We start from the raw sequence: 22,976 nt of genomic DNA on the forward strand, positions 1-22,976 counted from the left end.
TGTTTTTAAATTCGTGTGTCATTTTAACACACATTTTCAACTAACTTGTTCCAAATGTCTATTATTCTGTGGGGAAAGCTGTTCTTTTTCAGGTCTCTTCTATAATTGTCTTTTTTTTCCGTGTCCTCTTGTATCTCTGCCATCCCATTTTATTAGATCCTCTCTATCAATAATTTCCATGCCTTTCATGATTCTATAAATAGTAATCAAGTCTCTCTTCTTTGCTCTAATGGTTATAAACTGGACAAATTTAGATTTAAAAAGGAAATAGGCAAGAATTGGTTTACTAATAGGGTGGTCAACGAATGGAATAAACTTGGTAACCATGTAGTAAGCGCTGAAACTATCAATTGTTTTAAGAAACGATAACACAACTTCATGGATGGGGATGACAGGTGGTGATGGATACGGAACTGCCTAGTGTAGGCCTTATGGTCTCTTGCAGTCTCCTTCATTCTTATGTTCTTATGTTAATGTCTGTAGCTCAAGTTTTGCCAGTCTCTCCTCATATGATAGTTCTGAGAGCATTGGTGCCAATTTCATAATTGCTCTTTGTATTCTTTCAAGTTTTGTTATACATTTTTTTGTACTTAATGACCACATCGTCGCTGCATACTCCAATCTTGGTCTTATCAAAGTGGCTAGTATTTTCTTCACCATTTCTTCATCCAGGTATGTAAATGCCACTGATTGATCTTATTAGATTATAAGTTTCTCCAAAATTTTTGTTTATATGTTTCTCAGGGGACATATTATTCATAATAATGACTCCCAGGTCCTTCTCATTTTCCACTTTTTAATTTCTTCCTCTCCCAATGTATATAATCCCACTATTCTTTTTTTGCTTCTTCCAAATTCCATTATACTACTATTCTTAATATTGAATTCCATCTCCCACTTCCTACTCCATTCCCATACTTTATTGAGATCACTCTGCAGCAACTCAGTCTTCTACAGTGTTCACTTTTTTCAGCAGTTTTGCATTGTCTGCAAAGAAGCTCATATAACTTTCAATTCCTTTATCCATATCATTAATATATATAGCAGACATTATTGGGGCCAAAACTGTTCCTTGTGGAACTCCACTAATCACTTCATCCCAATTAGAATGTTTTGTTTCTTTAGGTTCACTCCTTAAAGTCTTCTCTCTGTTTCCTCAAGGTTCATATCTTTTTATCCATACATCTTTATAATGCTCATCATTTACTAACTTTCCTGTTCTTGCTAATATCTCTTCCACTACCTATTGTGACCTTAATTTGATCTTTAGGGGTCTACTTCATTCTACATATTTTCCCATTCTGTGTACTTCCTCTATTTTCTTTTTTAATTCTTGCTCTTTATTTTGCACTACTTTTAAAATATCTTTGTGTTTTTGTAAGTGCATATGGACCTGGTTGTGAGAAGAGTGTAGAGGGAGACATGCCAATGTAGTTATATTGGGAGATCTGAATGGAAGGGTAGGCAATGAACCAATAGATGGAGTAGTTGGAAAGTGTGGAGTTCCAGGAAAAAAAATGTAGTGGAGAGTTGATGGTGATGTGTCTAGAGAGTTGATGATAGCAAATACAGTATTTAGGAAGAAAGTCAAGCATAAATACACATGGGAGAGGGTGGTGCATGGATGGGTGGTAGATAGGACATTAATGGACTACTTAGTGGTAACCATGAGAATAGTAGGAAGAGTTTTGGATGTACATGTTCTAAGGGGAGAGAGTGGAGGAATATCAGATAATGTTTTGGTGGAAGTAAGTTGAGAGTGGAGGATAGATGGGGGAAAAAAGACTGAAGGTAGGGAGGTTCTTAGAGTAAACTGCTTAAATGAGAAAGAAAAAGAGAAAGATTGCAAGAAGCTGAGAGAGGAATGTGAGGGAATGAAGGATAGAGGAGAACTAGGAGTGGAGGAGGAATGGGGATGGTTCATGGAGGGAGTCACAAGGTGTGCAAAATTGGTGTGTGGAACAAGGAGGATGGAAGGAAATAGAAGGAAGGGTAGTGAGTGGTGGGATGAGGAAGCAAAGAAGGTTGTAGAAAAGAAGCAAGCATTCATGGATTGGTTACAAAACAGGACAAGAGAATCATATAAGTACAAAGAAAAGAGAAAAGAACTAAAGCATAAGATAAAGGAGGCAAAGAAGAGAGCAGATGTGAAATGGTGTAAGAGTATGACAGAAAATTTTGAAAGTAATAAAAATATATTTTGGAAAGAAATTAAGGGAGGAAGGGGTGAATCAAGTAGAGAAAGAAAAGGTAAAAGGTGCAGATGGAGAGTGATAATGGAAGAGATGGCAGTAAGAGAAAGATGGGTAGTTTAGGGAGTTGCAAAATGTGAAGGAAGATAGGGAGAGAAAGTTAGTTGCAGTGGGAAGCACCAAGAAAATGACATTGATGAGTGAGGAAAATGAAGGAGAATTAAGGAAAGATGAGGTGTTAAAATGATGAGAGCAGGTAAGGCACCTGGGTTGGATGGATGTCATGTGGAGTGTCTAAAAAAGGGAGATAAAATGATGGTGGACTGTCTAAAAGAGGGTAGAGTGTTGGAGATGTGCCTGTATAGTTACACTTTACAAGGGAAAAGGGGACAAGTGTGAGTGTAGTAATTTTAGAGGGATCAGCTTATTGAGTGTAGCTGGGAAGGCTTATGGGAGGGTTTTGATTGAGAGGATTAGGAGAGGAACAGAGGAAGTAATTGATGAGGAACAGTGTGGGTGTAGGACTGGTAAGAATGTTTTGTGGGCCTTTATGGGTTTGGGAAAGGCTTATGACAGGGTAGACAGGTAGGTGCTGAGGGAGGTATTGCAGATATTTGAGATGGGAGGAAAGCTGTTAAGAGCTGTCAAGAGTTTTTACAAGAGTAGTAGTGCCTGTGTTTGAATCAGAAATGGAGATAATGAGTGATTTGAGGTAAAGGTGGGACTTCACCAGGGATGTGTTATATTGTCTTGGCTGTTGAATTTATACATGGATGGGGTGGTGCAAGAGGTAGATGCAAGGCTAATGGGCCGGGGATTGGAGATGGTTAAAGAAAATGGAGAAAGGTAGAAGATGAGTCAGGTTAAAAAAATGGAGAAAGGAGATAAGCCAGTTGTTGTTGCTGATTACTCTGAACTTGTGGCAGGATTATAGGAGGGATCAAGGAAGTTAGTGATGGAGTTTGGGGAGGTGTGCAAAAGAAGTTGAAGATAAATGTGGGTAAAAGTAAGGTGATGAGATGTACAAGGGGAGAATGTGGCAGCAAATTGGAAGTATTATTAAGGGAGAGAGACTAGAGGAAGTGGCTAGTTTTAAATGCTTGGGTGCGAATGTGGGAAACGGAGGAGTGGAGGTGAAGGTAGAATGTAGATTGAGAGAAGTAAATGCCATGGTGGATTAAAAAGTGTAATGAGAAGTAGACATTTGAGAATGGATGCTAAGAGGAGGTTGTATGGAGTGATTGTGCCAACAGCACTGTATGGGGCAGAAACATGGAACATAAGAGAGGAAGAGAGGAGTTTGAATGTGTTTGAGATGAGGTGTCTGAGAAGTATGATAGGGGTTTCTAGGCTGGATAGAGTGGGAAATGAGGAGGTGAGGAGGAGAACGGAAGTGGCAAGAGAGTTGGGAGATAGAGTTGATGAAAGAGTATTAGGATGGTTTGGACACATGGAAAGAATGAATGAAGAAAGATTAGTAAAAGAGGTGTGGAAGGAGTGAACATGAGGGGTGACCATGGATGAGATGGATGAATGGGGGTAAAAGGGTCATTGGGAAAGAGAGGAATATCTGTTGAGGAAGGAAGGGAAAAGACAGAAGATTGGGGTGATTGGAGAATGGTTGTGTATGGATGATGCTGTGATGCATGGAAGGGAGTGGGTGGGGATGAGGGACTGTATGTGAATTATATTTTGATGCAGCTCAAAGGGATTTCTCCCAGTCTTCTCTTTTTCTGCATGAGGAAATTATGCACCACAGATGACTACCCACACAGTATATATATCAGCACCTGGCCGCATGTAAAATCAGTTCAGCTATACCTTAGTAATAAAAGAGAAACCCACCAAACCTCTTTCTATTCTCACTGTATTCCACACTGGCTACTCTCCCAACAGCCACTGGGTGATCTTAAACCAAGCACAGCATACCTTGAGATGCTGACCATTGCCAGCCTCCTACCAGCCAACGGAACCAGCAGAAGCATTGACGTGCTATATCAGATGTGGTTCCTTCGCCTCCTAGAACCTGTCCAATCTGACCTTAGCAATGCCAAGGACAAACTCACCACTGCAGCATTAGCCCCAACCTACAGGCACCAACAACAACAACAATGACACTGGACCACCGCCCCCCACTACTGCAGTCTGACGCACTGCAGTCCAGCATCTCACCTTTGGGAGTCACCACGACTCCTGGAGTTTCGTCTTTACGGACATCAGGATGTCTTTCCCTGGTACTGACTTTCCCATTCATTACAGGTTACTGGTCAATGTCGCCAACAGCCTGCCTGGTCTGCACAGCATCTCCCACCTCAACTACCCTCCAAACTGCACTGCCAGTGATGCTAGACATCTCGTGCCCAGTGCTCACTGAAGCCATCTAGAGCAATCTCATCAGGTCTTCAGCAGAGTTGGCTCATCTTGACTCCGCTGCAAACCACATCGCAATCAACCATGGCTACTGCCATTGACACTAGACATTCATGTACCCAGTGTTCATTGAGCCATCTGTAGCCATCCCCTCACATACAGAATGCCCTCTTAAGCCAAGGCCATTTTAAGAGGGGAGTACAAAATGTGACAACCACACTACAGAGATATCTGAACAGGGTTTGGGAATGGAGTTAGAAGTAGGAAGTGGACTTCAGCATTAAGAAATGTAGTATAATAAATTTGGAAAAGGTAAAAAAAAAAAGAATAGTGCAATCTGAAAAAGACCTTGGAGTAATCATCACAACAGACATGTTCCCTGATAAACAGATAAAGAAAATTGTCAGGAAAACCTACAACTTATTAAGATCAATAAAGATGGGTTTTACCTACTTGGATAAAGAAATGGTGAAGAAAATACTACTCACACTGATAAGGCCAAAATTGGAGTATGCAACAACACTATGGTCACCCAGTACTAAAGAGAATGTAAGGAAAATTGAAAAAATCCAAAGAGCAACTCGAAGATGGCCCCAACACTATCTAAACTGTCATACAAGGAGAGATTGTCAAAACTAGAATTACCAACACTGGAACAAAGAGAAAGAGGTGACTTGCTGACCATCTATAGAATCATGAGAGGTATAGAAGTCCTTGATAGAGAAGACTTACTAAATTATGATAAGAAAAATACAAGTGGGTATGAAAGGAAGCTCAAAAAGGACAGTTATAGAAGAGACCTGAAAAAGAACAGCTTTCCCCACAGAGTGGTGGATATATGGAACAAATTGGATGAAACAATAGTGTGTGCACAATCAATCACTCAAATCAGCCATCCTGAGTCCACTCCTGAACAAAGGCCTCCTTCATAGAATTCCATGATTCACATGACCACGCCAACCTCTGCCACATCACTCCTGCAAACTTCTCAATCTTGTCTCTCCACCTTCTGTCTGATCTCCCTCTTCCACGCTTCCCATCTTGCAGCGTCCACTCAGTAACACACTTGCTCCATCACTCATCAGTCGTTCGCACTAACTTATCTGCCCAATTCCACTTCCTCTCTTTCACTGCCTCCACAATATCTTTCACTCTAGTCTGCTCTCTCACCCAACTTGCTCTCTTTCAGTATCTCAGCATTATTCCCATCATATCTCTCCATTCACCTCTGTGCCGTCCTTAGCTTTGTTTCCATTGCCTTTGTCAGTTTTAAAGTTTCACACCCGTAGATTATTGCTGGCAGAATGCATTGATTGTAAAATTTATGTTTCAAACATAAAGGTAGAGAGCCTCTCAGGTTTTTATTATACTCACCAAACACTTTCCAACCAATTGTAATATGTCTTTTTATTTCATTATCATGATCTTTCGTCACTTTCACCATCTGGCCTAAATAATTATACTCTTCAACTTCTTAAAGACTCTCACCATCGATTATAATCTCTTTACTTTGAACTTTTGTGTTGAACATTACTTTGGCTTTACTTTTATTCATTTTTAAACCTACTTTGAGACTTTCTTGTTTAGATCACTCAGCATATCTTGCAAGTCCTTTGCTCTTTCTGAAATAAGAATAATATCATCTGCAAATCTTAGGTGGTTCAAATATTCACCATTAATATTCAAACCTTTTTCTTCCCAACTGAACCTTTTGAAAATCTCTTCCAGGCAAGCTGTAAGTAATGTGGGTGAAATTGTATTGCCTTACTGTACTCCTTTCTCGATTTTGATCTCTGTATTTTTATGTAGTCGAATTATAGCGGTACCTTTCGCATAAATCTTTTCTAAAACTCTTACGATCTGTTCATTTGTAGCCTGATTGCATAGCAAGTTTAGTATTGCTATTTGTTCTACCAAGTCAAAGGCCTTCTCGTAATCTACAAAAGCTAAACACAGAGGTATACTGTATTCTGTTGTTTTCTCGATTAGTTGGTTCATTGCCTGCAAATGGTCGAGAGTCAAGTATACACTCCTAAAGCCTGCCTGTTCTCTCAGTTGGTTTCCATCTAAAACTTGACTTAGTCTATTTGTAAGGATCTTGGAAAATACTTTATATACATTTGATAACAAGCTGATCGGTCAATAGTTACTAAGGTCTTTCTGGTCTCCTTTTTTATGAAGTAAAATCACTATAGCATTGCACCAAGATTCAGAAACACTTTCTTGACGTAAGCACAGGGTGTACAACTGAGCTAACTTAATACGAACTTCTTTCCCTGCATTTTTCAACAGATCTAACAATATACTATCTTCCCCAGGTGCTCTTTCTCGTTTCATATTTTGTAGAGCAAATTCTACTTCTAACGTCTACAGATAAACCCTACACAAATTTAAGAGCAAATTAGACACCGAGATACAAAGACGGGGCACCACAAGTGTAGCTCCCCTTCCTATAAGATACAATTAGATAAATACACATTGTCTTGCCCACGCACCACAGGCTGGAACAGATATCTAGAATGAGCTCTGGAGTGCAGCACTTTTTTGATAAGTTGGAAGAAACACCTAGTTGGTATTGTATTGGGATGGGGAGCTTTGTTTACCAAGTGACTGCAAAGATATAATAGTAATTTCACTTAATAGTTTAGATATAAAATGAAGGATGATGAAGATAGACAAAAATATAGTGAACCAATGAAGAGAAGACTGGATGTAAGCAGGGTTGAATCACCATTAGATGTCATTCCAAAGAGTTGCAATATGGAAACGCTGAAGACAAATCAAATGTATGAAAATATAGCTTTTTCAGGATTTGCAAAAGAAAATGGAATACTAGGTAGAGGTTTAGATTTGGAAAGAGAAATAAGGTATAAAAATATTCTAAGAAATCAGAAGATTACAGAACTAATAAATAAAATTATAGATCTGAAAGCCGAATAGAGGGCAATGTATAAAGAAGTTATTGAGCTGAAAAGAAGAAATGTTGAAACAAACAGGGAGCTTAATGATCTAAAAAAAGGAATTAAACATGGTCTAAAGTGAGAACAAAAGAATGAAAAATGAAGATACTAACAAAAATGAGGCTTTGAAAAAAGAAATAAAAAAACAAATACAAGCAGTGACCGAGAAAGTTGGAGAAACCATAAAAGAGATAGACTTCAAGAAATAAAAAATCAATGGAAAGTTGAACAAGAAAACCAATAAATAACTTTAAAAGAAATTGTACGAGTGGAAGAAAATGCAAATGAAACAGTCATTAAAGTAATTAAAGGGAAAGAAAATTGGGACAGACACAGTTGTTAAAAAAAAAAAGTGTGTAGAAGTTTATGGTATTAAAGAAAAACACAATGTAGCTTGATACTTAAGGGGGTACGCGACACCTGGGGGGGTGAATTTGGTCAAGATATGGCATTTTTCAAAACTGTGTTCAAAATGTTCGTATACCACTTAGAAATAAATCCCGACAAATAATTTTCCAGCCGCGCGCAATTTAAAGGTCCTGGGTGAGGATTAAAGGGACAGATTTAAAGGCGCAACCCACACTGGAAGGAGGCGTGCCACTTAGGACCTTCAGGCGCAGCGAATAACGTTGAAATTTGATTGAATTTACACTCGCCCAGTGTATCAACGGCCAATACGATTGTGGAGGGGAAGGGAGGAAGGTGGAGGGAGAATATTTCGCCAACTTTGTGCGAAACTAAGCGTTAGTTACCGGCTAGCTCCGAAAAGGGAAGTACGCATGTCTCATGAGCTCTCATTGCAATCTATTACTTTAGCTAGTACATATTACTCTTTAGTACAGTCATCATGGGTAGCAAAAAGAACAAAAGAACATCACAATGACAAAAAACAGCAGTTAAAGATGGCAAGCAGTCAAAGACGACTAAAGATCTCACCACCTCTCACTCCACCACCGCCCTCACCTGCACCTCTGTGACGGTGACAGAGGTAAAGGACAACATTAGACTAAACAATTCAAAGAGGAAGATTAAATCCAAAGAAGAAAGCAAGAGGAAAAAGATCAAGGCTATACAGGAAGAAGAAAGAAGAAGGGACATCATATGATGCTGGAGGGGGTGCCCTACCAACATAGATTGGCGAGGGGAATCTGATGAGGAAAGAGAAAGCGCCCACTACTGGAAAATAAACCTCTTTCCAATGATTTAGATACCCTGAAGACCCCCAGCAGAGAGGTTTCATATGAAGAAACCGCCAAAGGTGCAAAAAAGCAAATTATATGATGTTGTCGTCTGTGCGTCGTCACTACTGTGACGTACTTATACTTTAGTTTTTCAGTATTTAAAGTACTCATAATTAAAATATGTTGATAATTTTTACTGTACTTATTATATAATAAGAATTAAGCCATGAAAAAATCAGTCAAATTGGTGAAACTATAAGCAAGTTACAGATATATTCATATTTCAAGTTGCCATATCTCCGTTCGATATTTTTCTACTTTTTTTTTTTTAATCATAAAAAATCTAATATACATTAGATTTAGATGAAACTTACAGGGAATATTACTTTTAGTAACTGCTAGGGCTGATCGTTTGAATATTTTGAATAGGATGAAAGAGTTCGGAGTAATAATGGAAACGAGCAAAAAAAATTGTATTTTTCACGATTTTTGCCAGCCATTAAAATTGAAATGCCTGTTTGCAAAAGTATAAAGGAAATTGTTCAATTACTCAATGACCGGCCCTAGATGTGCCTACTGACTAATCATAGCCAAAATATAAAACAAATTGGTCCACGTATTATGGTGCTGTGCACTTTTAAATGTCGCTACTGGTATACGTACATGTGTACATACATCATTCTGCTTCACCTAAAATGTAGGCAATATGGATACCTATTTACCAGAGAAGTTTCAGCTCTTTACTCTAAATATTTTAGAAAATGACCTCCAGGTGTCGCGTACCCCCTTAAGAAAAAGAGCAAGAAATAGAAAAAAAAAATCTGAGATACAAGATGGACAAGAAATGGAAAAGGAAATAGAGGAAGTGCATAGAATGTGACTATAAAGAATAAAGTAGACCACAAAAAAACTAATCCAAGGTCTGAAATGATAGCAGAAGTATTAAGAAAAGCAGCAAAGTTGGCAAAAAGTGAAAATTACAAAAATATATGGATAAAAAAGATATGAGATGAAAAAGAGAAAAAACACTAAGAAATAAAGCAAATTAGAAAAATGAAAGAAGAACAGAGACAGTAAGGAACGATATATATATATATATATATATATATATAAAACAGGAGACAAAAAAGGAGGAAAAAGAACAAACATATACTAACATATATGGCATGATTTCAGGATATAATGGGAATTGTAGAGACAAAATTAAAAGGCCCAATACCACCAAATACTGTGGGACAATGTTTATATAATCACTGGATAAAAATTGAGAGGAGAAACAGGGTGAAGGAGTCATGTTTTTGACTAAGGAAGGCTTAAATGTGACAAAGATAACAGAAGGAAATAATAATGTGGAACTGATTATAAGATGATTCAAACTTACATTCCTTTTAAGGACAGACGTCCCCCAAATCAGCCTCGCCCAAAGTGGCTCGACAAAGAAACTGAAAAAAGTATTGCTAAAAAGAGATAGGCTTATAAGAAATATAAGTGCTCGGGTGCATCTAATGACTGAAAGTTATGTATCAATACAGAGAGATTTAAAAAAGACAAGAAAAAGAAAACGACAATATGAAATGAACATCGCTGATAAATCCAAAGAGAATCCCAAAGAAATCTATAGTTACATTAGAGATAAAAAGGTTGTTAGGACATTGGTCCACTATTATCTGTTGACGGTCAACTTGAATATTCAAATGAAGGAATGTGTAATATCTTAAACAATTGTTTTAGCTCGGTATTCGTAAACGACACACCTCAAAGTGAATTCCAAACTGAAACCTGTGAAAAGTCTGGGGTAAACTTAGTACGGTAAATATAACAAAAGAAAAAATTAAAAGGTGTATAGACAAACTCAAAGTTAATAAAACACCAGGGCCTGACGGTTGGCATCCAAGAATCTTAAAGGAAATGAAAAATGAGATTGTTGTTCCATTAGAAATTATTTTCAAGAAATCTATCATATCCGGAGATGTCCCAAGAGAATGGAAGCTAGCTAACGTTACTCCCATATTCAAAAAAGGTGACAAAAAGAAACCAAATAAGTTTGACTTCAATCGTAGGAAAAATAATGGAAACTATCATCAGAGATGCTATTGAACATCATCTAGAAAGTAACCGTTTGATAAATGATAGCCAGCATGGTTTCAGACAGAAATGTTCTTGCGTGACTAACTTACTCGAATTCTACAATACAGTTATCTCGAATTATGACAAAAGAAACAATATAGATTTAATATATCTAGACTTTGCAAAAGCTTTTGATACCGTCCCACACGAAAGACTACTTACTAAATTAGCTTTGCATGGAATAAGTGGTAGCCTATTAGGTTGGACTAGTAATTGGTTGAATGGTCAAAAAGATCTCAGCGTAATTATCAGTAACGACCTCAAATCATCCAAGCAGTGTATTTCAGCCTCTGAGAAAGCAAATAAGATTCTGGGACTGATTGCGCGATCTTTTGATTTCAAAAGTCCATCACTCATTAACAAGCTATATAAATCGTTAGTTCGTCCACATTTGGAATATGCTGTTTCCGTATGGTCACTAAATCTCATTAAAGACATTGACAGACTGGAAAAAGTACAACGGCGAGCCACAAAACTGATACCAAATATCAAAAATAAATCATACGAAAATCGACTAAAACATATGAATCTGTTTTCCTTAAAAAAAGCGTAGACTCAGAGGTGACTTGATACAGGTCTTTAAGATTTTAAAGGGAATTGACAACATCAAAAGTGACAAAATTTTCACATTGAATGAGAATCAGACAAGAAACAATGGTCTCAAACTGTCCAGAAATAGATTCAATTTGGAAGTGGATAGAAACAACTTTGCCAACCGTGTAGTTAATGAATGGAATAAACTTCCTGCACAGGTAGTGCAATGTAGTTCAGTTCGAAGCTTTAAGAATCATTTAGATAAATACCTAAGTAAGATGCTGTAATGATTATGATTTATCTTATATTATTTGTTTTTGTTTTGTTATCTTTTGTCTGTCTGATTTTCATTTATTATTAATTATATGTCAATTTATTATTATTTACTATTTACCTGTTTGTTTATTATTTAACTATACCTATGCATTTATTTATGTATTTTATTTGTTATTTACATATTATAGTTTTTATTTATTATTTTATTAATATGATTTTTTTTTTCGCATCCGACCTAGATATGGATCAAAAGGTCTCCTGTCGGTATGCTCCGCCTTTGTAATCCTTTGTAATCATCACCAAAGACATGTCGCCAGGTAAACATATAAATAAAATAGTCGGAGAAACATACAATTTGTTGAGATCAATAAAGGTGGCCTTTAAATACCTGGATAAGGAAATGATTAAGAAAATATTTCAAACACTGATAAGGCCAAAACTGGAATATGCAGCACTGATATGGTCACCCAGTACAAAAAAGAATATAAGAAAATTAGAAAGAATACAAATATGGCCACAATACTTTCAAACTTGACATATGAACAAAGAGTAGCCAAATTGGAATTGCCGACCCTGGAACAAAGAAGAGAATGAGGGGACCTACTAACCATCTACAGAATTATGAAAGGTAAAGAATGCCTTGATAGAGAGGACTTATTAAAGTGGGACAGAGGAAAAACAAGAGGACATGCAATGAAACTCAAAAAGGATAAATACAGAAGAGACCTGAAAAAGAACAGCTTCCCACACAGAGTGATAGATATATGGAACAAATTAGATGGAAAAATAGTGTGTGCAAGCACAATACAAGAATTGAAGAACAAACTTGATCTTGCGAGATACAAAAACAGGGCACCACAAGCATAGCTTCCCTTCCCGTATAGTACAACTAGGTAAATACAGCTAGACCTGATACATCTATGATAGTGTGACCCTGGTTGACCCAACCTAACCTAATCCAATGCAATTATGTAATTACACCCCATGGGTGACTACCCACACAATATATATATATCAGCTTCTGGCCGCATGTAAAATCAGTTCAGTTATACTTTAATAGTAAGGGAGACAAACTCACCAAACCTCTTTCTTGTCTCACATTGGCTACATGTGTACTGTATGTATGTACTTGGTAATGTAGTCCCTTAGTATAAATTTCTAGTTACTGATGATTGTCCTTTTTTTCCAGTTCTTTTGAGACCAATGGAAACAGCACCTTGTTTGGTGAAGACAAAGGATTGGTGGACTTACGAATTCTGTTATGGTTCAGTTATCAAACAGTATCATCTTGAAGGTATACGATTGTTTTATTGCTCTATCCATAAAATCCAACAATGTTTTTCTTATTTCTTGAAATACATTTTTTGTTAGATGGGATGTAACTATATATTATTGATAACTGTTTACCTATATCTTACCCAGACAACAAGGCACAGGGACCGATATTGATATTAGGAAAATATGAATCAGAATATAATTGGAAGAACAGTACTGAAACCAAAAACAGATTGCAGCGTTTCCACAGCCAGTTCTATGTTAATGGTACAAAATGTGATATAACAGGAGAACCTCGAAGAGCAGAAGTTCGCGTGAGCTGCCAACAACTTTTAATTTAATTCTAGTATACTAGATTTATTAAGATTAGTTTGAGAATTGAATCGGAGAACAACTTGAGTATGTGTTTATAAAGTAAAATACTTGTGTGTGTATTTACCTAGTTGTATCTTATGGGAAGAGGAGCTACGTTCGTGGTGTCCCATCTCTGTATCTCACCATATCTAATTTTCTCTTTTTAATTTTTTTTTTTCACACTATTGTTTTATCTAGTATGTTCCATACATCCACCACTCTTTGGGGAAAGCTGTTCTTTTTTCAAGTCTCTTCTATAATTTTTTTTTTTTTTTTTTTATGTCTTGTTTCTCTTATGCCAATTTAGTAAGTCTTCTCTATCAAGGACTTCTTTACCTCTCATAATTCTGTAGATGGTCAACAAGTCACCTCTTTCTCTTCTTTGTTCCAGAGTCAGTAATTCTAGTTTTGACAGTGTCTGCATATGACAGTTTAGATAGTGTTGGGGCCATCTTCGTAGTTGCTCTCTGGATACTCTAAGTTTTCTGTATATTCCTTTTAGTACTTGGTGAACATAGTGTCACTATTTTGGCCTTGTCAGTGTGTGTGTGTGTGTCTATATATATATATATATATATATATATATACGTATATACACCCATACCTCGATTTAACGGACCTCACTTTAACGGATTTCGGATGCAACGGACAAAATCTGTAGCTTCCGGAGCGACCGGACGTGGTCCGATGTTTCTGCAGTTGACCGCCAGATGACCTATGGTCACTTTGTTTACAACTGTGCCAGAACATGTGGAGCTGTTTGGTCCGTGTTTTTTTACCTTTTTGGCCCTGTTTTGTGTGTTTGTGAAATAATTCAACAGTTTTTTTTAACCATGGCACCTGTACATCCTGTAGAAAAGAGGAAAAGAGTGAATTTAACAGTATCACAGAAGCTTGAGTTGATTAGAAAGTTGGAAAGTGTTGGTGAAGCAGGTGTGTGATGAATATCCACTTCACTCTGGGCCAAAATCTCGCCGGCAGCATTAGCTGCCAGACGTACGATGTTGCGTCATAATACAGACGCTCCTCTACTTACATTCATTCGTTTTACGTTTTTTCGATTTTACGTTTGAACTGACTGTAAAAAAAATTGTAAAAAAAAATTTTGAGTGAATTTTTTAGTTTAGCACACACTCCGTAGTTCAAACGATACTTGCGCATGACGCTGCGTCCATTGTTTACATTGCACAAACGACAAACTGAACATGCCTTGCCTCATCCTCCTCCTCCACCATCTCAATTGATGTTGCTTGAATTTAATTTATTTGAAATTACCCCGTCTGGGGTATTGGCTGCTTGTTATTGTGGCAAAGTAGCATGCAGTCGATACTTTAGGGTCTATATGGGGCACCCCTACGGACCAGAGCCACACATCATTTTGTCTATGATAGAAGAAATTCTGTTCATAGAGAAATGATGACACTTTTATACTACGACTGTCCCTCCGTTATGCTGTCCCCCAACCCCTTGTTGCTGTCCTGTACCATTTCTCTGAGTATTCTCTTTCTGTGATGGGGGAATTCCCTGTGGTGGGGGAAAAGAATACTGCCACCAAGTATCCCACTTGGATCGTAAGAGGCGAGAAGAAAGGGACGGGGAGAGGGACTAGGCATCCTTCTCCCTGTAGCCCCACGGGGCATATATCCTAAAAAGAAAAGTGAAGGCATAAGGGGTGCTGGAGGGCCTCGGGCCAGCACCCTAAGGTTTGGGTCTTTTAATGTGCGTGGATGTGGTACAGATGAGAGTAAAAGGGAAGAGATAGGTAGTATGTTTGTGAGAAGAAAGATGGATGTGTTGGCTTTGAGTGAAACTAAGTTGAAAGGGAAGGGTGAGTGTAAGTTTGGGAGTGTAAGTGGGAGGTTATCAGGAGTGAAGAGAGGGCGAGGGAGGGAAGGGGTGGCTATTCTAGTAAGTGAGGAGATAGGTAAACAGGTAGTGGAGTGGAAGGAGGTTTCCTCAAGGATAATGTGGATGAAGGTGAAACTGGGAAAGGAGATGTGGGTCTTTGTAAGTGCATATGGGCCTGGCAGTGAGATGAGCGTGGAAGAAAGGGAGGCCTTTTGGATAGATTTAAATGAGTGCATAGAGGGTTTAGGAAGAAATGTAAATGTAATAGTACTGGGAGACCTTAATGCTAGGGTGGGAAATGGTCCAATCGATGGAGTGGTTGGGAAGTGTGGAGTTCCAGGAAAGAATCGTAGTGGAGAGTTGATGGTGGAAATGTGTCTAGAAAGAGAGTTGATGATAGCAAATACAGTGTTTCGGAAGAAAGTCAAGTATAAGTACACATGGGAGAGGGTGGTGGATGGAAGGGTGGTAGATAGAAGGGTGGTAGATAGAGCGCTAATGGATTATGTAGTGGTAAATAGGATTATGATAGGAAGAGTTAAGGATGTACATGTGCTAAAGGGAGAGGGTGGGGGAATATCAGATCATTTTTTGGTGGAAGGTAAGCTGAGAGTGGAGGATAGATGTAGAAAGAGGAAAGGGACAAAAAGTAGGGAGGTTCTTAGAGTGAACTCCTTGAATGAAAAGGAAAAGGAGAAGGAGTACGAAAAGAAGCTGAAGGAGGAGTGGGAGGGAGTAAAGGATGGAGCAGAGATGGGTGTGGAGGAGGAATGGGGATGGTTCAAGGAGGGAGTCTTAAAGTGTGCAAGGATGGTGTGTGGAACAAGAAGGACAGGGGGAAATAGAAGAAAGGGTAGTGAATGGTGGGATGAGGAAACAAAGAAGGTTGTAGAAGAGAAGAAGCGAGCATTCACAGATTGGTTACAAAAGAGGACGGGGGAGTCATATGAGACGTACAAAGAAAAGAAAAGAGAAGTAAAGCAAAAGGTAAAGGAGGCAAAGAGGAGAGCAGATGTGAAATGGGGTAGGAGTATGACAGAAAATTTTGAAAGTAATAAAAAGATGTTTTGGAAAGAAATTAAGAGAGGAAGAGGAGGCAAATCAAGTAGGGAAGAAAAGGTAAAAGGTACAGATGGAGAGATGATAATGGAAGAGATGGCAGTAAGGGGAAGATGGGCAGAATATTTTAGGGAGTTGCTAAATGTGAAGGAGGATAGGGAAGGAAAGATAGCTGCAGTGGGAAATGCGAAGAAAATGAGAGTGATGAGTGAGGAGAATGGAGGAGAAATAAGGAAGGATGAGGTGAAGGCAGTTGTAAAGATGATGAAAGCAGGTAAGTCACCTAGTCTGGATGGATGCCATGCAGAATGTCTGAAAAAGGGAGGTTCAGTGATGGTGGACTGGTTGGTGAGGTTATTTAATGTTTGCTGGAGAGAGGGTAGAGTACCGGAGGACTGGAGAAGTGCCTGTATAGTTCCTCTTTACAAGGGAAAAGGGGACAAGTGTGAATGTAGTAGTTTCAGAGGGATTAGCCTGTTAAGTGTAGTAGGGAAGGCTTATGGGAGGATCTTGATTGAGAGGATTAGGAGAGGAACAGAAGGAGTAATTGGTGAGGAACAGTGTGGATTTAGGACAGGTAGAGGTTGTGTAGATCAGATCTTTGTGGTAAGACAGATATGTGAGAAAGCTATAGGAAAGGGGAAGGATGTTTTTTTGGCTTTTATGGATCTGGAAAAGGCTTATGATAGGGTAGACAGAAAGGCACTGTGGGAGGTTATGCAGATTTATGTAATAGGAGGAAAGCTTTTGGGAGCTGTCAAGAGTTTTTATGAGAGTAGTAGAGCTTGTGTCAGGATTAGAAATGGAGAGAGTGAGTGGTTTGAAGTAAAGGTTGGACTTCGTCAAGGATGCGTTATATCGCCCTGGCTGTTCAACTTATACATGGATGGGGTGGTGCGAGAGGTGAATGCTAGGGTAGTGGGTCAGGGATTGGAGATGATTAAAGAAAATGGAGAAAAGTGGGAGGTGAGCCAGCTGTTGTTTGCGGACGACACTGCGCTTGTGGCAGGGTCAGAGGAGGGATTGAGGAAGCTGGTGGCAGAGTTTGGGAGAGTATGTGATAGAAGAAAGATAAGATAAATGTGGGTAAAAGTAAGGTGATGAGATGTACAAGGGGTGAAAGTGGCAGTAGACTGGAAGTGAACATTAAGGGAGAGCGACTGGAGGAAGTGGATAGTTTTAGATACTTGGGTGCAAGTGTAGCAGGAAAAGGTGGAGGTAGAATGTAGATTGAGAGAAGCGAGTAAATGCCTTGGTGGATTAAAGAGTATAATGAAGAATAGACATTTGGGAATGGATGCGAAGAGGAGACTGTATGAAGGAGTGATTGTGCCAACAGCACTGTATGGGGCAGAAACGTGGAACATAAGAGAAGAGAGAAAGAGTTTGAATGTGTTTGAGATGAGGTGTCTGAGAAGTACGGTGGGGGTTACTAGGCTGGATAGAGTGAGAAATGAGGAGGTGAGGAGGAGAACAGGGGTGAAAAAGGATTTGGGAGATAGGGTTGATGAAAGAATATTAGGATGGTTTGGACACATGGAAAGAATGAGTGAAGAAAGACTAGTAAAAGAGGTGTGGAAGGCAGATGTGGAGGGAGTGAACATGAGGGGACATCCTAGGATGAGGTGGATGGATGGGGTGAAGGGGGCTTTGGGGAGGAGGGGAATATCTGTTGAGGAAGGAAGGGAGAGGACGGAAGACAGAGGTGAGTGGAGAATGGTTGTATATGGATGATGTTGTGATTGCATGAGGAGGAATGGGCGGGGGTGGGGTAGTATGTGTGAGTAAATTTTGACGCAGCCCGAAGGGATTTCTCCCCGTCCTCTCCTTATATGCAAGGGGGGACGGAGAGGGGGGGTCGCCGATTAAATGAAGCGGCCTTGCTGTGGATGTGCTGTGTCTTGCGACACTGCTTCTGACCCAGGGCGGTGGGCAGGGTGCAGGGATGACCCGTCATCCAGGAGGTGCTCAGATGAGAGGGAGGGTGGGAGGGGTGTGGAGTGTATTTAGGGATGAAATGGGTGGGAGTGTTTTTATGCCTTTCCCTCTTTGGCTACCTCCCTTGGAAGGGGGAAAAAGCCTTGGTATATGTATGTATGTATGAAATTAATGTTATTATTTTACAATGTTATGTGTATAATTAATGATTTAAGGGTGTTTTATAAGATACAGTAATAGAATTTACAGATGTATAGTACAGTAACAACTTACGTTTGGCCATTCGGAACGTAACTAAAACGTAAGTTGAGGAGCGTCTGTACTCGCATCATAAAAAATAGTCACCGCTTATATCGATCGTTCTCTCTTTCACCCGTGAATTTTGATAACCATAGAAAATGTGATGAAGACAGTTTAGAGAGTATGTCATTACGCAAGGGCAACTACAATAAATATAATCAAGACGGGGAGCCTCACCTGTATCCACTTGCTCGTAGGCCTACCGTATGGAAGAGGATATGGAGTAAAGAAACAAACTGTGTCTGATATTCATAAACAAAAGGAACAACTTACCCAATATTCGCTGAAGTATTCGGTTGATGAAAATTTTGAACTTGATACTCTTGGGGTGAAAATTTTGAGCCAGATCCCAGGTATTTACACTAACAGATTGGATAGTGTGCTTAAGTAAAAGTACCGTACTGTATTCATTCCTCATTTTTTCATAACGTAATTGTTGAAATACAGCAGTATCGGAAACTTCGGACAATCGGGTATATCGGACCGGTGTTCCCCCCTTTTAGTCCGTTAAATCAAGGCATGAGTGTATTCATATATATGTATATATACATATATATACAACCACTCCTTGTTTAACGACGACAATTGGGACCAGCGCGCCGTAGTTAACCGAATTGGTCGTTAAGCGAAAGTGTATACATATACGTACATGTACTGTATGTACAATGTCCAGCAATACATGTATCTTTATTTTCGTGTATTTTCCCTCTTTTATACAGTATATTAAAGCTTTATTTACTGTTTATTTACGGTGGTTAGGTTCCTGAAATTACCGTATGTGACCAAATCCGCGTATGCTGACATTCCATATTGAATACCGGGGTATTTTTTTAGTTTCGACCATGGGCGCAATATAGCAATAGAAAATTAATTATTAATTTTGTAAATTAAAATGTATCAATGTAATATGCAATTTTGTGGGCAGAAATGAAAGTAAAAAATACCATGCTACAAGAAAATATGCTAATGAACGAAGTCGGTAGCATAGGATTGGGACGCCATCTTGTCGTCTGCCAACGTCTCTCACGACGAGGACGAGCCGGATGACATTTAATTTGCAGGTAATGATTTATCAAACACAGGTTAGTTTAGGTTAGACGAATTCATCATCCTTTTATTTCTTCGACATCGACATCTATCATAACAAACATGGTGTACCATTCGTCCAACATGACTTCGTTACTTACGAAATTTGTTTTAGCACCTTTTTTTTTTTATTTCCGCTCACAAAATTGCATATTACTTTGATACATTATAATTTACAAAATTAATAATCAATTTTCTATTGCTATATTGCGCCCATGGTCGAAACTAAAAATTTATCACTACCAGTATATACTGTACCCCAGGTAGTTTTTGCAGCTTGCAGGATGGTAATGTAGACCTAAGCTTCAGAACACTTTACCTCACAGCTAATATCCACCGTACAAGTTCAATTATAACATCATACAAATTTGCCTCAGCCAACTTAATTATCATACACGACGTCGTAACTTCGGGAGATTTACGTTAAACGTCTGTCATAAAGCCCGTCGTAACTCCGCGTCGTCGCTAACCGAGTAGGTCGTTAAACAAGGAGTACCTGTAATAATAAATTGACATATAACTAATAATAAATGAGAATCAAGCATATAGTAATAAAGACAAATGATAAAATAAATAACCAAATAATACAAAATAAGTGATATTCATTACAAGCATCCTGCTTAGGCGTCTATCTAAGTGATTCTTAAAGCTTCGAACTGAACTACATTGCACTGCCTCTGCAGGAAGTTTATTCCATTCATTAACTACATGGTTGGAGAACGCAACCCTGAGGAACTCCATTCGTAACATTTTTCCATCCAGAAGTTTTTCCATTTAAAACAACTCTGTTTTCGATCATTCAACCAATTACTAGTCCAACTTAATAGGCTACCACTTATTCCATGTGAAACTAATTTAGTAAGTAGTCTTTCGTGGGGGACGGTATCAAAAGCTTTTGCAAAGTCTAGATATATTAAATCTATATTGTTTCTTTTGACATAATTCAAGATAACTGTGTTGTAGAATTCGAGTAAGTTAGTCATGCAAGAACATTTCCATCTGAAAAAATATATATATAAGAAAATTAGAAAGAATACAAAGAGCAATGACAAAGATGGCTTCAGCACTTTCAAACCTGACATATGAACAAAGACGGGCCAAACTGGAATTGCCAGCCCTGGAACAAAGAGAACGAGGATACCTACTAACCATTTATAGAATTATGAAAGGAAAATAATGTCTTGATAGGACTTATTAAATTGGGACAGAGGAAACAAGAGGACATGCAATGAAACTCAAAAAGGACAACTACAGAAGAGACCCAAAAAAGAACAGCTTCCCACAATGAGCAATAGATATATGGAACAAATTGGACAAAAATATAGTGTGTGCAAATACCATACAAGAATTAGAATTTAAGAGCAACTTGATCTTGCGAGATACAAAAACGGGTCACCACAAGCATAGCTCCCCTTCCCGTAAAATACTAATACACGCATCATATACACACACACATATATATATATATATATATATATATATATATATATATATATATATATTAATATATATATGTATATATACAATACATACATACATAAATATGTATAAAGATTGACAAATGTGGAGGTGAGGTGGCAAAATGGAAATTTAAGGCTAGAGTAGTGAGTTTATTCAAAACCAGATGTTCCGACCTCTTGGGTCTTCCTCAGTGGACTGAAATCAGGAGAAGAATCAAAATCCATCAACAGCTTTCATTGTGATCAGACGACCTTGTTTGACCCTAGTCTCATTTTCTCACACTAGTCAACCGCCGGCTGTGCAGACATTTGAGACCAGGACATAAACCACCCATGAGAATTAATGGTGTTTTTGGTGGCAGTGTATGCCGCCTCCAAAGCTTTTCTTCTCTTTTTTCCCAGTTTCCTATGTAATATGTGGGCTTCTTTCCAATTTGGCAGATGATCTTTGTCGATGTGAACTACTAGCGCATTTGATGTTCTGTGGTATTTCACATCCCTCTTGTGTTCCTCAAGTCTCTTGTCCAGGCTGCATCCTGTCTCATCGATGTAAGCCTTCTCACAACCTGCACAAGGAATTTTACATACAACACTTATTTTCTTGTGAATTTTCTGCTTTCTTTGTAAGTTCGCCAATTGTCTTTCCCAATGAAGTAATTAAATTTATTTATTTTATTTATTTATTTATTTTTTTCTAATTATTATTATTATTTTTTTTTTTAAGAAGTTACTAACTATTGGTGCATATTTTGAGTTAACTGAAATGAATATTCTCTTGGTGTTGTGTTCCTTTCCATAATTTTGATGGCTTTGTGTTTCAATTTTATAAGGAAGCCTAAAGGATATGCTAATTCCTGGAAAGATTTAAAGATGTGGTTAAATTTATCCTGTTCAAACCCTGTTTACAAATGTACCCACAAAAGAAGCATTAAATGCAATTAAAAAAGTTGTAAGAGATCTTAGTGAGAATGAGATGCCAGTGATGAAGAGAGACTTCATCAATTTGTTTTCTCTGCATATCAACTTCAGCCCCATCATGTTCAATTGTGTAGAATATTTTCAGCATAGTGGGTCAGCCATGGAGTCTTCCTTTAGTTGAGTAGTAGCATGTTTATATTTTGAAGAATTGGAGAGTACAAGTTACATTAAACTCATGGTGGTGGTACGTGGATGATATTCTAGTAGTGGTACCCACGTTCATTAATATGAGACAGAAATTAACCCAGGTAAATAACGTAGAGCAGAGATTAATAATTACCCTAGAAGAAGAAATAAACAATGAAATTCCTTTTTTGGATACTGTAATGATGAAAACAGGGAACGGAATAAAATTCAAAGTGTATGGGAAACCAACAAACAAAGATTACATTCATTTTTATTCAACTCACAATATAAGAATCAAATCTGGAATAATCATCAGATTCAAGTTAAGAGCCCTAAGGATATGTAGTAAAGAATTTTTACTGGAGGAATTTAACCATATCTTTAAATCTTTCCAGGAATTAGCATATCCTTTAGGCTTCCTTATAAAATTGAAACGCAAAGCCATCAAAATTATGGAAAGGAACACAACACCTACAGACAACAACACCAACAGAATATTTCAGTTCCTAACTCAAAATATGCACCAGTAATTAGTAACTTAAAAAAAAAAAACAGAATAAATTTAGTTACTCCAACAACAAAGACAACTGGTGAAATTAGAAAGCAGAAAATTCACAAGAAGATAAAAATGTTGTATATAAAATTCCTTGTGCAGGTTGGTGAGACAGGATGCAGCATGGACAAGAGACTTGAGGAATACAAGAGGGATGTGAGATACCACAGAACATCAAATGTACTAGTAGTTCACATCGACGAAGATCATCTGCCAAATTGGAAAGAAGCCCACATATTACATAGGAAACTGGGAAAAAAAGAGAAGAAAAGCTTTGGAGGTGGCATATATTGCCACCAAAAAAGCCACTAATTCTCATGGGCCGTTTGTGTCCTGGTCTCAAATGTCTGCACAGCTGG

At 38.2% G+C, this 22,976-nt stretch overlaps 1 protein-coding gene across 3 annotated transcripts in view; it reads left to right on the top strand.

The window, feature by feature from the left end:
- Positions 1–22,976, top strand: part of LOC143032884 (uncharacterized) — a 254,968-nt gene that overhangs the window by 50,603 nt on the left and 181,389 nt on the right. For all 3 annotated transcript variants that reach the window (XM_076198094.1, XM_076198095.1, XM_076198093.1), the window contains exons 3-4: positions 12,830–12,934; positions 13,063–13,229. In XM_076198094.1, coding sequence (XP_076054209.1) covers positions 12,830–12,934; positions 13,063–13,229 — 272 coding nt within the window. The remainder of the gene's footprint in view (positions 1–12,829; positions 12,935–13,062; positions 13,230–22,976) is intronic.

The sequence above is a fragment of the Oratosquilla oratoria genome, chromosome 14 (genome assembly GCF_046742065.1).
Source record: "Oratosquilla oratoria isolate Oo_2021 chromosome 14, ASM4674206v1, whole genome shotgun sequence".
In the NCBI taxonomy this organism is placed as follows: domain Eukaryota; kingdom Metazoa; phylum Arthropoda; class Malacostraca; order Stomatopoda; family Squillidae; genus Oratosquilla; species Oratosquilla oratoria.